Source organism: Pholcus phalangioides, unplaced genomic scaffold (assembly GCF_987345545.1).
Source record: "Pholcus phalangioides strain wild (caught in Gottingen) unplaced genomic scaffold, Ppha-v1.0 ptg000017l_1, whole genome shotgun sequence".
Lineage (NCBI taxonomy): Eukaryota > Metazoa > Arthropoda > Arachnida > Araneae > Pholcidae > Pholcus > Pholcus phalangioides.
In genome coordinates, this window is record NW_028301610.1 from 6,400,507 (window position 1) to 6,414,606 (window position 14,100).

General features: G+C 39.3%; 1 protein-coding gene across 5 annotated transcripts in view; it reads right to left on the minus strand.

Moving 5' to 3' along the window:
* The window catches only part of LOC149072163 (cGMP-inhibited 3',5'-cyclic phosphodiesterase 3A-like), a 360,046-nt gene that overhangs the window by 87,962 nt on the left and 257,984 nt on the right, over positions 1-14,100 (minus strand). For all 5 annotated transcript variants that reach the window (XM_089246824.1, XM_089246826.1, XM_089246827.1 and 2 more), the window contains exons 2-3: positions 11,436-11,696; positions 8,706-8,935 (exon numbers count right to left, since the gene is read on the minus strand). In XM_089246824.1, the coding sequence (XP_089102950.1) occupies positions 8,706-8,935; positions 11,436-11,696 (491 nt within the window). The remainder of the gene's footprint in view (positions 1-8,705; positions 8,936-11,435; positions 11,697-14,100) is intronic.

The following is a 14,100-nucleotide window of genomic DNA, read 5'->3' on the forward strand; positions in this document are numbered from 1 at the left end:
AAATCGAAACTTCTGTCCGCTGCTGCAAATTACACCAGCGAGTAAAAACCCAGAGGCATACTAAAGCACTTCTGAGAACCTTTGAACTTCCCAGTATTAGTTTTTCTCATTTGCACATAGACATTATAGGTCCTTATTCACTATCAAACGGGAACATCTATGTCTTACCATGATAGATTTATAAGATGGCTCGAAGTAACATAGATATCGGACATACGCACTGAAACCATCTGCAAAGCTTTATTCGATTTTTAGATCAGTCGGTTTGGTTATCCCTCAACAGTCACCACAGATGGTGGCGAATTTGAACCTCATTTGTTCCAGTAACTCACAATACTACTTGAAACAGATCGAATACGGATTACTGCATACCATCCGATTGCAAATGGTCTGGTCGAGCAATTTGATCGCACCCTAAAAAGTGCCATCATTGCTCACAACCACACCAAATGAACAGAATAAAACTTCCTATAATCCTCCTGGGTCTAGAGATAGAAGGCCTCCGCACGCTGCTTGTGACGTCAGTAAGTAGTCCATTTTCCCTCAGAATATTCAAGGATAAAAAATTCTATCTCTAGGAGGTGCTGCTACGACCCGCTTTCAAGGATGATCTTGATCTTCAAGCCGCCTGTGCCGAATTATTTGTATGGAATTACTCTTCAGTTGCCATCCGACCTGCTTTCTGACGAAGTGTCTGAATCTGCGCCAAACGCTTACTATAGCACCCGAGTGGCGTAGTGGTAAGATGCTGTCACGGTCCCGGGTTCGAATCCAAGGGAGGACGGTGGTCACCTCAAGCTCGTTAGGGAAGATATTTTCCCTAACGAGCTTGAGGTGACCACCGAGACACAGCGCCTTCCTTTCCATCTCATCAATGGCAGTGAATTGCAATGCAGCGATATGGTCAGGTTTGGTGAAGTAGTAGACGCTAGCTATGCATCGAAGCTGTCTTCGCTCATGAGAAATTTATCATCCGTTTCTCCATCTCATATGAATACTTTCACGATTTATGTTCATCCTTCCTTAAAATCTTGTTCGTATGCGTAGACAAAGTTCGACCTGCATTAAGTGCACCGTACCAAAGCCTCCTAGATGCTACAAGTCGTAATGTATCACTCCGCCGAGGCCGTGACGTCAAAATTCGAGTCCATAGCATGGCTATTTTGGTTTTTTTCCTGAGCTCAGCCATGTGCAGTTATCGTGGTATTTAATTCAAATTTCTCATGGTTTTTAATCTATAGTTTACAATTTACTTGCTGTTATACAAGCTATTTTATATCACCGGTGCTGGAATTTTGTCTTTTAATAATCAACGCGAAGAGAAATTCGCTATTCATCTGATGAAAGACTTGTAAACATTACGGTATATATATATAATTAGCTCCTCAAGATATTTTTTTATTTATTCAAAATTATCCCTTCATTTGTAAGAAGTTTCAGCTTTTGGTTTTATAAATATTAGAAAAAAATTTCCATTAGATCTGAAAAATTTGCTTTAATTATACACTGAAGAGCCAAAAAAACTCGTACACCTGCCTAATATCGTGTAGGGCCCCCGCGAGCCCGCAGAAGTGCCGCAACACGACGTGGCATGGACTCGACTAATGTCTGAAGTAGTGCTGGAGGTAATTGACACCATCAATCCTGCAGGGCTGTCCATAAATCCGTAGGAGTAAGAGGGGGTGGAGATCTCTTCTGAACAGCACGTTGCAAGGCATCCCAGATATGTTCAATAATGTTCATGTCTGGGGATTTGGTGGCCAGCGGAAGTGTCTAAAGTCAGAAGAGTGTTCCTGGAGCCACTTTGTAGCAATTCTGGACGTCTGGGGTGTCGCATTGTCCTGCTGAAATTGTCCAAGTCCGTCGGAATGCACAATGGACATGAATGGGTGCAGGTGATCAGACAGGATGCTTACGTACCTGTCACCTGTCAGAGTCGTATCTAGACGTATCAGGGGTCCCATATCACGGCAACTGCACACGCCCCATACCAACACAGAGCCTCCACCAGCTTGAACAGTCCCCGTTGACATGTAGGGTCCATGGATTCATGAGGTTCTCTCCATACCCGTACACGTCCATCAGCTCGAAGCAATTGGAACCAAGACTCGTCAGACCAGGCAACGGGTTTCCAGTCCTCAACAGTCGTAAAATATCTAATCTTGGAATAAATTACGCTAATAGCAATTACGTCGGCAAAAATAAAAATTTCAGACACATTGATTGAATTGTTTGAAAGTATATAAAGTTGAAAAATATCTTGAGGAGCTAATTCTTACTTTAAAAACATCATGACATTTAAATGTGTCTCCTCTCTTTATGTAAGCATTCCTGTATTTCAATAAATTTGTTGCCTTTATGCTGTATATATTGTAAATACCACATCTGCGGCATTTCACATGTTCTTTGTAGATGTCAAGGCGCTATTGTGTTCCTGGCTGCAGTTCGAATTACAACGAGGAAATATACACGAATGTATTTACCTCCCCGGAAAATTCTGAAAGAAAATCCAAGTGGGAGAAGCTGATACATCGTGACGATTTCAAGAGCACAAATGAATCTGTTGTGTGCATCAAACACTTTGAGGGAAAAATTCATTGAAAGAAACCATCGAGCAGCACGACCAGATGGAACTCTCCTCGTTGTACCACGAAAAAATCCAGTATTATCACCCGAGGCATATATCCCACTATCTTTCCTGAACAACCGTTCTTATTTGACAACTGAATTGCTATCAAAACGAAAGACCCCAGTGGAAAAAAACAGAAATTGACGACAGAGAGAAAAACACTTTCAGGAATAGTTCAACTCGTATAAAATCAGGAATTGCCAAGAATTTGAAACTGGTTTTGGGAGAGTAGGCTGGACAAATCAAGATTAGTGTTATCTGATCCAAACTTCATTTACTTGGGGAAAGCGGACTTGAGTGATACACCTTCATTTGTTATTTCAGTTAAAATAGCTGAAGATTTGACTGGCGATGCAGTACCTGAAAGAACTTGACCGTGGTGGTTTGTTGTGACCGAATGACTCGCAGTTAATGTATGTGTGTTGTCGTTTTCAGTTTTTCAAACTTGTATCACATCAAAATATGAGGAACGGCTTCAAAAAGCAAAAAAATCAACAATATCTCTATGAACTTCCCAAACAAAAATTTTTGAATGAAGGGACACTGTTTGAAGGTAATTTGTCACTGCAGTAAGTCTCTTTAATGTTTATTAGAAGACTGATTGCCCACGTTTAAAACGCCATCAAGTGATTATTCGAGTTATCACTCAGTTCGTTTTTTGTCATGTCTAAAATATGTCGTGTAAGAGTACGTCCACACTCATATACAAAGTCGTAGAACACGTGTTCCACGAAAAACACAGAACAAATCGGGTGTTCTGTGACTTTTATCCATGTAAAGTTGCAAGTCTAAGTCGCAGAACACGTCCACACTTATATACAAAATTGCGCAACACGTATTCTACGACTTGTCGCCTGACAAATCAAGCGATTTGTTGCATGAATGAGTGTGGATGTACCCTTAATAAAGTCCGTTCCTTCGTGTGACATAAAATGTATGTTTTTCTTGAATTTAAACGCCACGCAACCGTCGATACAGCAAAGAGTGATCCGTTGCTACCATTATCCAAATTAATGCACCGTATATTTTGAAGTAATTAAATTTCATAAATAAAACCGATTCTAATGAAGTCTTTACAGCCAGACAATAAACGTAGTATAATCTATTCGCACGAGCTAATACTTTTTGAAATGGTCTCGTAGCCCTAATTTGTCCACGTCTTCTTACAGACGGTAATTTTTTTCATGAGATCTGTGTAAAAGATTTTTTCCCGGCGATACTTTCTCAGGAAAGAGAATTTTACCTTTATTCTTAAGTCGTCTCGAGAAGACTAATCCACCATAACAACAATGCCGTGATAAAAGATGAAGAAACCGCAAAAGAAAATAAAACAAATCTTTTATTATGAGGCTTTGAGTAACCTCTAACATTTACAGCTCGGATAATCCTACGATTTAACAAACATAGACTGGAATAAGCTCGAAATCAAAACAATTTTCGGAATTTCTCTCGTCCATAAAGGATTGTTGAAACCTTCGTTTACCAAGGACTCAACCTTAGACTCTTGCAGGCAACATCACACTGAAAACGCTGGATAATCGATTTTCGTTACATGCGAGTTCCTCGTAAGTAAGCAATCAGCGGTAGTTTGATTTTCGATTTTATCCGAATCGGGAACAATTACGATGATTACGTTAATTAGGTTTTTTGTGTTTACATTATGTGTTTAATGCATGGTATCCAATTGAAATCAGTCGTTAAACATTGTGCGAGAAAATCTTGAGTTGTAAAACGAAAACTACTCTCTCAAAGCATGATACACATTTCGATGGTGCAAACACATCTGGCCATACAAAGTCTATCATTCTTCGATTTCCGATAGAATACATAAACATTAAATAATATATATAAAAGTTAATTCATTTGTTATGTTCTATTGCAATGCGTGATGGTTGAAAAATTATCATCACTAATTTTTTTAATCCTATTTTAGTTTATTTTCGTCAGTTTTAGAGGATATTCATGAGTTAACCTTTTAGATAATAACGTAATTTTCAGTGAAAACGGATAGCTGATATTTTATCCCAAGCTGATATTTTATCCCACTTCTCAAGGCAAATTTGTTATCTCTAGTTAGTTAACCACATAAGTTTCTTTTTTTTTTGATGTATTGTGTCGAAAAATAAGCACATTTTTGATAAACAATTTTGTATTCAAATCGTTTAAATGAATTCAAATCAGCAGTCAAAACTGTTATACAAACATTAGATTTATTAATTTATTATAATTTTTGATTACGGCGAAAAATGGAATTTGTACTTAGAGTTGGTTTTTTTCCGAAGAGCTAACTGAACTGAATATTCTGTTATGAGCAGCTCACTGTCACTCATTCTTCTTTTATTTTAGCACAAAATTAATAAGAAATAGTATTCGCAACACGTAATACACTGAACGAGTGCAAACAAAATTCACTGCTTTACCTGCGTAAACGAAAAGCAGTAAATTCTGACGTTGAAACCGGTGTACATTTGTTTTGCAATCCAATCGTCACTGGACTACTAGAGCCACCTATCAGAAACATTGAAACTAAACAAAGGGAAAAGGTCGGGCAAATCAGTGGGTTGACGTAGAAAAAATAAACTGCTGGAGAGACGTACGGGCGCATCAGGGACCCGAACGGTGTTCGGGCAAAACCGTTAAGTGGTTAATGTAACTTCATTTGTATGGAGAGATCTCAATCAACATGTTTACCCCCACCCTTTCATCTCTCTCTACTAGAGTGTAAGTTCCAAAACAGAGTTAAGAAATATATAAAGTTTGGTTGAGTACTTTCTCCACAAAACTATAGGCAGCCATCATCTGTTCTGATTAAAAGAAGACAAATTCCGAGCCAATGGTTTCGGTGACTTTACTCTGTTATCTACTAATCTTCATTACATATCGACATTAGTTCGCGAGTATACTCAAGTATAGCTTGTAGAAGGTTAAAGAACAATTCCATTTAATCATGTAATCGCGATCGAAAAACAAGCAATGGGTAATAAAATCTTGTTTTCGATATATTATAGCAGTAACATTTAGAAAAATACTGACAAAACAATCCCCTTTCAGCTGACAACAAAAGAGGTGATATTACCCACCAATACAAACAATTGTCATTAAAGAATGCATGGTCTTAACATGAAACGCAAAAGCGATAACGCGTTTTGAAACGGCCGCTTCGTAAACGTTAAAACGGCATTGCTGTTGAAATTTATCGGGAGAGAAAGAACACCATGCATGCAAATGTAACCTGGGGAAGAAGAAACCGTATGCAAATATGCGTCACAGTGAATAAAAGGCGTGGATGCCAGCCCCATGAAGTTATTCCAGTGTTCAACCGTTCTAACAGTTGTAACGTACGGGATAATGGCGCACTTTAGTAATACTGAAGAAGCAGACATGAGTTTCATTTACGTAGCTACAACGGAACTACCACAGAGGCAGCACGAATGTACGGTGAGCGTTTTTCCCATAGGCGCTTGTCCAATCCGAAAACATTTGCGCGCTTGCATCGGCAGCTATGCGAAACGGGATTCTTTCTTGCTTCCTGGTCTGATGCAGGTCGTACAAGGAGTGCCAGAACAGCAAGTGTAACAGACGAGATTTTGAAGATGGTGGCAGATCAGCCAACTACAAGCACATGAACTGTGGGCCGTAGCCTTGGTGTGCCACAATCCCCGACATGGCGGGTGCTGAAGGGTGAGAGGTGGCACCCATACCATTTTCAACGAGTCCAAGCATTGAATGAAGAAGATTATGCTCGTCGCGTAGACTTCGCCCGCTGACTCCTGCAGCAGAGTGTAGCACGCCCAGATTTTGTGGCAACTGTTCTTTTCTCCGATGAATGCACTTTCGCACGAGATGGTGTATTTAACACTCACAACAAATATGTCTGGGCGTCTGTAAATCCACATGCCGCATATCGACATGCGCATCAGTGACGCTTCTCCATCAATGTTTGGGCAGGAATCATCGGCGACCACCTAACAGGACCGTATCTTCTGCAGGAATGCCTTGACGAGCGCAAATACTGGACGTTTCTGCAAGAGGTGCTGCCAGACTTGCTGGAGGATGTTCCAACTGCCCTCCGGCAGCGTATGTGGTTCCAGAACGAGGGAGCTCCAGCTCCACCATAGCACGTTTGCATTTCCTTTTAGACCATGCATTCTTTAATGAAAATTGTTTGTTTTGGTGTGTACTACCACCTCTTAAAATTTTTTCCATCTTTTCTGAATCACCCTGTATACGATCATAAGTCAATGAATATGTATACAGATATAAATAATAATTTTTAATTTTTTATGAACTTCTGACCAATTTCAGAATATCCGAAGTAGCATAATAATAATTGTAGAAGTATATGTATATTTTTGCTATTTATTTTCGATTTATTAGAATGTACCAAATGCATCTATATTAGAATGTGTACGTATATGTATTTTTATTCCTTGTAAAAGTTTGTTCAGCGATACTACGAAATTCTTATGCATTTTTCAGAGTTGCAGTGCTCGGCACCGAAAGATTTTTACGATATGAATAATTCAAGAGTGTTGAAAATTTATTCTGTACCTATAGACGACTCGGCGAATGTGTTTGTAGGGAAAAAATAATTATTACTTGGCTCTCATACCCAAAAATATACCCCTCTCACATTTATAAAAACTGGTGGAAAAAAAGTCTCAAATCAGCAGTTTTTGAATTGACGTGTTGATGAAAACCCTAAGCATGTCGAACTTTTTTACGTTCATCAAAAGAGAACAGCACTAGGTTGAAGATGCCAGGTTTACATAAAATGACTTTTCACTAGCTTATTGCATGAGATTTATTTCGAGTACATTCCATTTTTTAAACGCGTATACAGTCATACGATCCCCTTGACATGTAATTGAATTTTGTTTAAGAGCTTTAACAGCTAGTTTAGTTTCGAAAGTTGCACCAAAGTAGTAGAACAAGGCTTTGGAGATTAAAAAAAAGCAGAACACAAGGGGCTAAAGTTAAAATACGACACTCTAGTGTATATATACTCAATTCTTAAATACAGGATTTCAGAAATTAAAATTGACAGAAGTGTTTGTGCTCCGAGAACGAGAGATATCGGGTATAAATTAGCTATTATATACTAACCAGTAAATTTCGTAGTTTCAGTATTCACTTATTTGTCTGCGAATGGAAAAGGCATGACTCCTCAACAAGCACACATTTTTCGCTGTTGCCCAGAGATTTTCTTAATGAGATGATGCGCCCGGAGGAATTTCTAAATGGCGATGCAAATGACTGCATCACAGAAGAGAAGGAATTAATCTTGAAGGAATTTTACCTCATCTTATTAGCCTTGAGATTTCTCAAATTCTTTGATAATTCCACATTGCGAATATCCATTCGTGCTCATCCACGATGTCTGCCTTGATTTAGAGGAACGCAGAATGCATTTCACCATCTGGGGAACTTTGTTTTTTAAGGATCAAACACCGAAATATTTCCATCTAGCATTAGCTTAAGATTGTCTTTGTTTCAGAAGAACTAGTAAAAATTCCTGGAAACAAAAGTATCATGCCAATTGGGAGCCATTAGTGCATCAAAGCTCAGATTTTGACTCGAATTCTAGTTGAGGCACGAATGTCATTATATGTTCAACTGTTCCAAATAATTCTTTTTTGGACCGTATAATTTATCTATCCAAGTGCATAAAAGGAACGTGGTGCAAAAAACGAACAGCATGTTATTAGAATAGTAAGACCAAGCTCAACAGGCCTGGTTTCAAGCATGAATGTCTTTGTGCATGAATGATAACAGTCGAGAGTCGACTTCAAACTGGAAGCAGCACGTGTGAAAAATGTCGTATGTCGTACGAAAATCGGTATACTCCCATTATTTTTTACCTCCTCGGGCATGTTCTTTTCATGCACGGAGCGACTATATGGCATATACACTAATGGTGTATTTAATAATTTCGTGTGCATGGTAACATTTCACTATGCGCGATGGTACACACGCGCAGCTTATAGGAAACGTCGGTTCCGAATATGCGTTGCACATAAGCACATTTGATTGTTTAAAATGAATCGTATGATAGAGAGATCGAAAAAATTCTTACCTAGGTGAAACAGTTGATCCATTCGGAGGGCTAATATTTTCCTCTCGTGGAGAAGATGGTCCAGCAGTTGGTGAAGTTACACCTTGCTCGACTTGGTGTCTGAAGCTCGTACTTCGCTTTCGAGATGGTTCGGGTTCTAATGTGGGTAATCCAGTCGCTGAAGTTGTTGTTGTCCAAGTACTTGTAGACATTCGACGAAGCAGACTCGGTGGCAAATTACGACGGAATTTCTGTTGAATATGATGGAAATAAAAAAAGATGAGTATTTCTCTATTGTCATAATTAACATAAATATATAAGACAGGTAAAATTTAACTGCAAACAAACAAACAATATAAAGCCAATTATGTGGCTAAAATTCGATCAAAGATTTGAAATTCGTTATATTGAAACCCTAAAGTTTCAGTAAAATCATGCTACTATGTCCATGAGTAATATATCTGCATTGTGATCAAGGAACTAATTATAGGATAATAGTACGTTCGAGAATTACAATTTTCCCACGAATGCCCTCACAAATATATAACTTACAACTGTTCATCAATTACAGTTTCTTCAGTTCAACTAGGACAAGCTAGCGAAACTTTCAAAATTACTGAGAATAATAAATGGCAATTCATCATGATATATGAAAATAAATGTTTAAAATATGAATTAAGACTGCCATATACAAAGTGATTCAGAAAAGAAGGGAAGAACTTTAAGGTGATAGTACACACCAATACAAACAATTGTCATTAAAGAATGCATGGTCTTTTAACATGAAACGCAAACACGCTAGCACGTTTAGAAACGGCCGCTCCGCAAACGTTAAAACGGCATTTCTGTTGAAATTTATTGGGAGAAAAAGAACACCATGCATGCAAATGTAACCTGGGGAAGAAGAAGAAACCGTATGCAAATCTGCGTCGCATTGAATAAAAGGCGCGATATGGTCAGGTTTGGTGAAGTAGTAGACGCTAGCTATGCATCGAAGCTGTCTTCGCTCATGAGAAATTTATCATCCGTTTGAATACTTTCACGATTTATGTTCATCCTTCCTTAAAATCTTGTTCGTATGCGTAGACAAAGTTCGACCTGCATTAAGTGCACCGTACCAAAGCCTCTTAGATGCTACAAGTCGTAATGTATCACTCCGCCGAGGCCGTGACGTCAAAATTCGAGTCCATAGCATGGGTATTTTGGTTTTTTTCCTGAGCTCAGCCATGTGCAGTTATCGTGGTATTTAATTCAAATTTCTCATGGTTTTTAATCTATAGTTTACAATTTACTTGCTGTTATACAAGCTATTTTATATCTCCGGTGCTGGAATTTTGTCTTTTAATAATCAACGCGAAGAGAAATTCGCTATTCATCTGATGAAAGACTTGTAAACATTACGGTATATATATATATAATTAGCTCCTCAAGATATTTTTTTATTTATTCAAAATTATCCCTTCATTTGTAAGAAGTTTCAGCTTTGAAGTTATTCCAGCGTGCAACCGTTCTAACAGTTGTAACGTACGGGATAATGGCGTACTTTGGTAATACTGAAAAAGCAGACACGCATTCCATTTATGGAGCTGCAAACGGAAGTACCACAGAGGCAGCACGAATGTACGGTGAGCGTTTTCCCCATACGGACAAGGATTGGACAAGCCCCATAGGCGCTTGTCCAATCCGAAAACATTTGCGCGCTTGCATCGGCAGCTATGCGAAACGGGATCCTTTCTTGCTTCCCGGTCTGAGGTAGGTAATACAAGGACTGCCAGAACAGCAGGTGTGGAAGACGAGATTTCCCCAGGTTACATTTGCATGCATGGTGATCTTTTTCTTCCGATAAATTTCAACAGGAATGCCGTTTTAACGTTTGCGGAGCGGCCGTTTGGGCCGAGCATGGGCGGAGATACGCAGGGGGGGGGGGCGTGTGGGACATTGCTCCCCCCAGCATCAAAAGTGGAGTGGGCAGATCTAATGTATGCGTATGTATATGAATTGACATCATCATCATCGTGTCCCCCGTAGCAATAATGACTTTGCCCCCCCCCCCCAGACTTCCAAGTCTATCTTCGACTATGTTTTCGAAACGCGCTAGCGCGTTTGCGTTTCATGTTAGACCATGCATTCTTTGATGACAATTGTTTATATTGGTTTGTACTATCACCTCTTAAAGTTTTCCCATCTTTTCTAAATCACCCTGTATAGGATAAGTCTGCATCTCTCTTCTGTACAAAGAGTTTCCGGCCTGGTCTATTTTTGAGGACTCGACTATTGCACCATTTGTCAAACATCGAGAGCACTAGATGTTATTAAAGTTCCTAAATATTTGCATTATGTTGTAGCATTCCGTCTTAAATTATTGTCATTTATTACTCTTAAGATCTTTTGCTTCGTTATTTTTTTGATATAAGCAGAGATAGAAAATTTTGTCATAATTCTGTTTCAAAAGAGGAAACTTTGGATTGCGCTAAAGAAAAATTGAATGCAGCCTATATTTCAGTCTCATATAGACTACCTCCATCAACTCATAAGTTTTGAATCCGAAAGTTCTGTTTTTGAAACAAATTTCTCTATTTTGCTCACATAGAAAAAAAGTGATGAGGCAAAACCTTAAGAGATATAAATATGTCAAAAACTTCAATGGCATTTATGGCATTTATTATCATATATGACGCATTAAACAAGGCACTAAAAATTGAGTCCGGGAACTTTTTATGCAAACGGTGAAGGCAAAATATTCACACGTGCCTTTGAAAGAGTTGACGGTTTTTCTCCTGTGTAAGGAATTTCTTCTGTATCAGAGCCAGAGTTGAAGTCAGCCAATGAAACACTAGCGCCTCCAGGTCGTAGCCTGTGGTTGACAGTCACGTGGTTCGGTGGTGCGAGAAGTGACGCAAGAGAACGCAGTCCACCGATAACATGAGCGGGCAAATTCGGGTCAGCCAACATATCTGTAACAAGTCCGTGTGCTTCTGCCAGCAACGCCACATCCACCGTTGCTGAACTGCCCTAAAATGAAATAGAAAAAAGGTGTGTGTGAGAGTCAGCATCAACTAACGGCATATTCTAAGTTATAATGGAATCACGTGATGCAAATTAAACAAGATCATATTCATGGTGGGATACACGACAATGTACGACGATCTTTGTGATGATTCAACCTTCTACACAGGGTGATTTTGAACTCATGGTAATGATACTAACTTTAACTCTTACGCTCTGTGCAGTACAGCAAAGTGTCAAATGTGGCCCGCGGTGTATCAGCGGCTGAAGATTCCTTGTTCAAGGGGTGAAAGAGCAAACGTTTTTTTATTTATCAATGTATAGGTGCAAATATGGAGTTTAGGCTCTAGCGGCCAATTCAAGAGATATCGATGCACCATTCAATCAGAATGCTTTTCAGTGAAAACAACAAGAGTTATATGATATGCTTTATTTACAATGCGTTTTTTCACTGATAGAAGGTCACTGTTTGGCTTAATGTGCTTAAAATATGAAATATGTACCTCTGATAGAACATCAATTCCAGCAACCTAGTGTAATCATCTGCAAAGGTGATTTTGTGCATGACGATCGTACTAATAACTAGAACGTAAAGAGACATTTGCATCTATGCATTCAAAAATGTTTAGACAAAAAAAATTTTTTTTTAGTTTGTTCTATCAACCCTAAAAGTTTGTACCTGAGTGAGCCTTCAATACTGACTCCCACGCTGTGGCGATTCAATTGTCAAAGGTGAAATGCATTAAGGATATAAATAGTAAGTCGTAAAATACAGAAATCCAACCCATAGAAGAGTGAAGCTCCCCTGAAACAGCATTCGCTTTTTCTGTAATTACCTCTTAAACACAAATTAACATTTTTACGCCGTCGTAATAATGCAGCGTGTAGAACTTTATTGGTCTTTGATTGAGTAAGAAAACCGGCGCTTTTCTTTGACGAAACTCGTAGAAACTTCCTTCTTAAGGTAGAAATCTCGCTTATAAGACCCGGAAATATTTTGAGCTCTTCATAGGGAGGTGGAAAGGCTTTGTGCAGCGACGGCGGCATTATGAATTTCGACTGTGCCATTGTTTTGGAACTCACCATTCAAAGTCTTTTTACGGAACAGGGTTAATTATTTCCGCAGAACCACCCAATCTTGGGGTAGAGTTGGTTGTTGACCACCGCCCCATCACGCCGAATTCAATACGCACGAGGCGCCTTTCCCGTCCGTTTCCTTAAAAGCACTCGAACAGCCGGCGTTTGATGATTTCCATGGCAACGGCTGACGCCAGCTCGCACAATAAGCAAATGCAGATGCCGTGGGAAAAAGTAGAAGGGCAAGACATTCATCCGTTTCCCATCGTTAGGAATATGTACAACTTTATTATATGAGACGAAAAAGCATATTTCGCCGAGAAGGCGAGACACAGAACCGAACACCAACCCAAACACATTTATAATGGAACTATTGATGCAATTTCTTCTCATGTGACATTCGTTGAACTGATCAAGACATGTTCAACAAAACTTCGAACTTTCTTTGAAAGGAGAATACCAGACAAATTCAATTTAAATTGTTCTCTGACATTTTGATGTTTCATCGACAGAACGCATCAGACTAACAGTTTTCATGAAAGATGGGTGCTCCTTCATACATGGCCGATTGCAGCTCAGGTAATATACCATTTTTCAAACGTGTCATCAAAAGTTGTTGATGTTTGGCCTGCCCGTTCCCCAGATGCCAATCTATGTAATTTTTGGCTCAAAAACAGATACAAATACAAACCCGTAACAGGCAAATGCCCAACGAGGTGGCGGAAAGAAAGATTCCCACAACAAACATGGATGTCACATATTTCTAAAATAAAGCAACCCAATTAGGTCGATTCAGAACGGCCTTGGAATATCCTCTGGACAGACGAAGCGTATTTTCACTTGGATGGTGCACTCAATACTCACAACTGCCGAATTTGAGAACCAAAAAGCCGCTGTGGATTTACTGCATCATTTATTCTCGGTCCCTACTTCTACGAGGAGTTACGTTCTACAGGTCAAGTGACATGCTCGATTACCGGGAAGCAATATGCATTGCTGTGCTTTGCATATGTATTGCTGTTACAGAACAAAATTGTTCCGGCTCTGTAAGCACGTAACTGCCTTGCAGACACGATCTTTTTGCAAGACGGAGCTCCTCCTCACATTGCAGTGTGTGTTAAGAATGTTATTAAAACACATTTTACAGAAGAACGTGTCATCAGCTGGCAATTCCCTAATCTAGGGCCTCCCCGAGATCTCCGGGACAGTATCCATGCGATTTTTTTGGCTTCGGGGCATTTGAAACTTTTGGCAAGTCGTAACAATCCAAGAACTTTACCTGACCTTAAAGGCAGCATTTCACGCCTCATGCTGAACATTTCCCCGCACACAC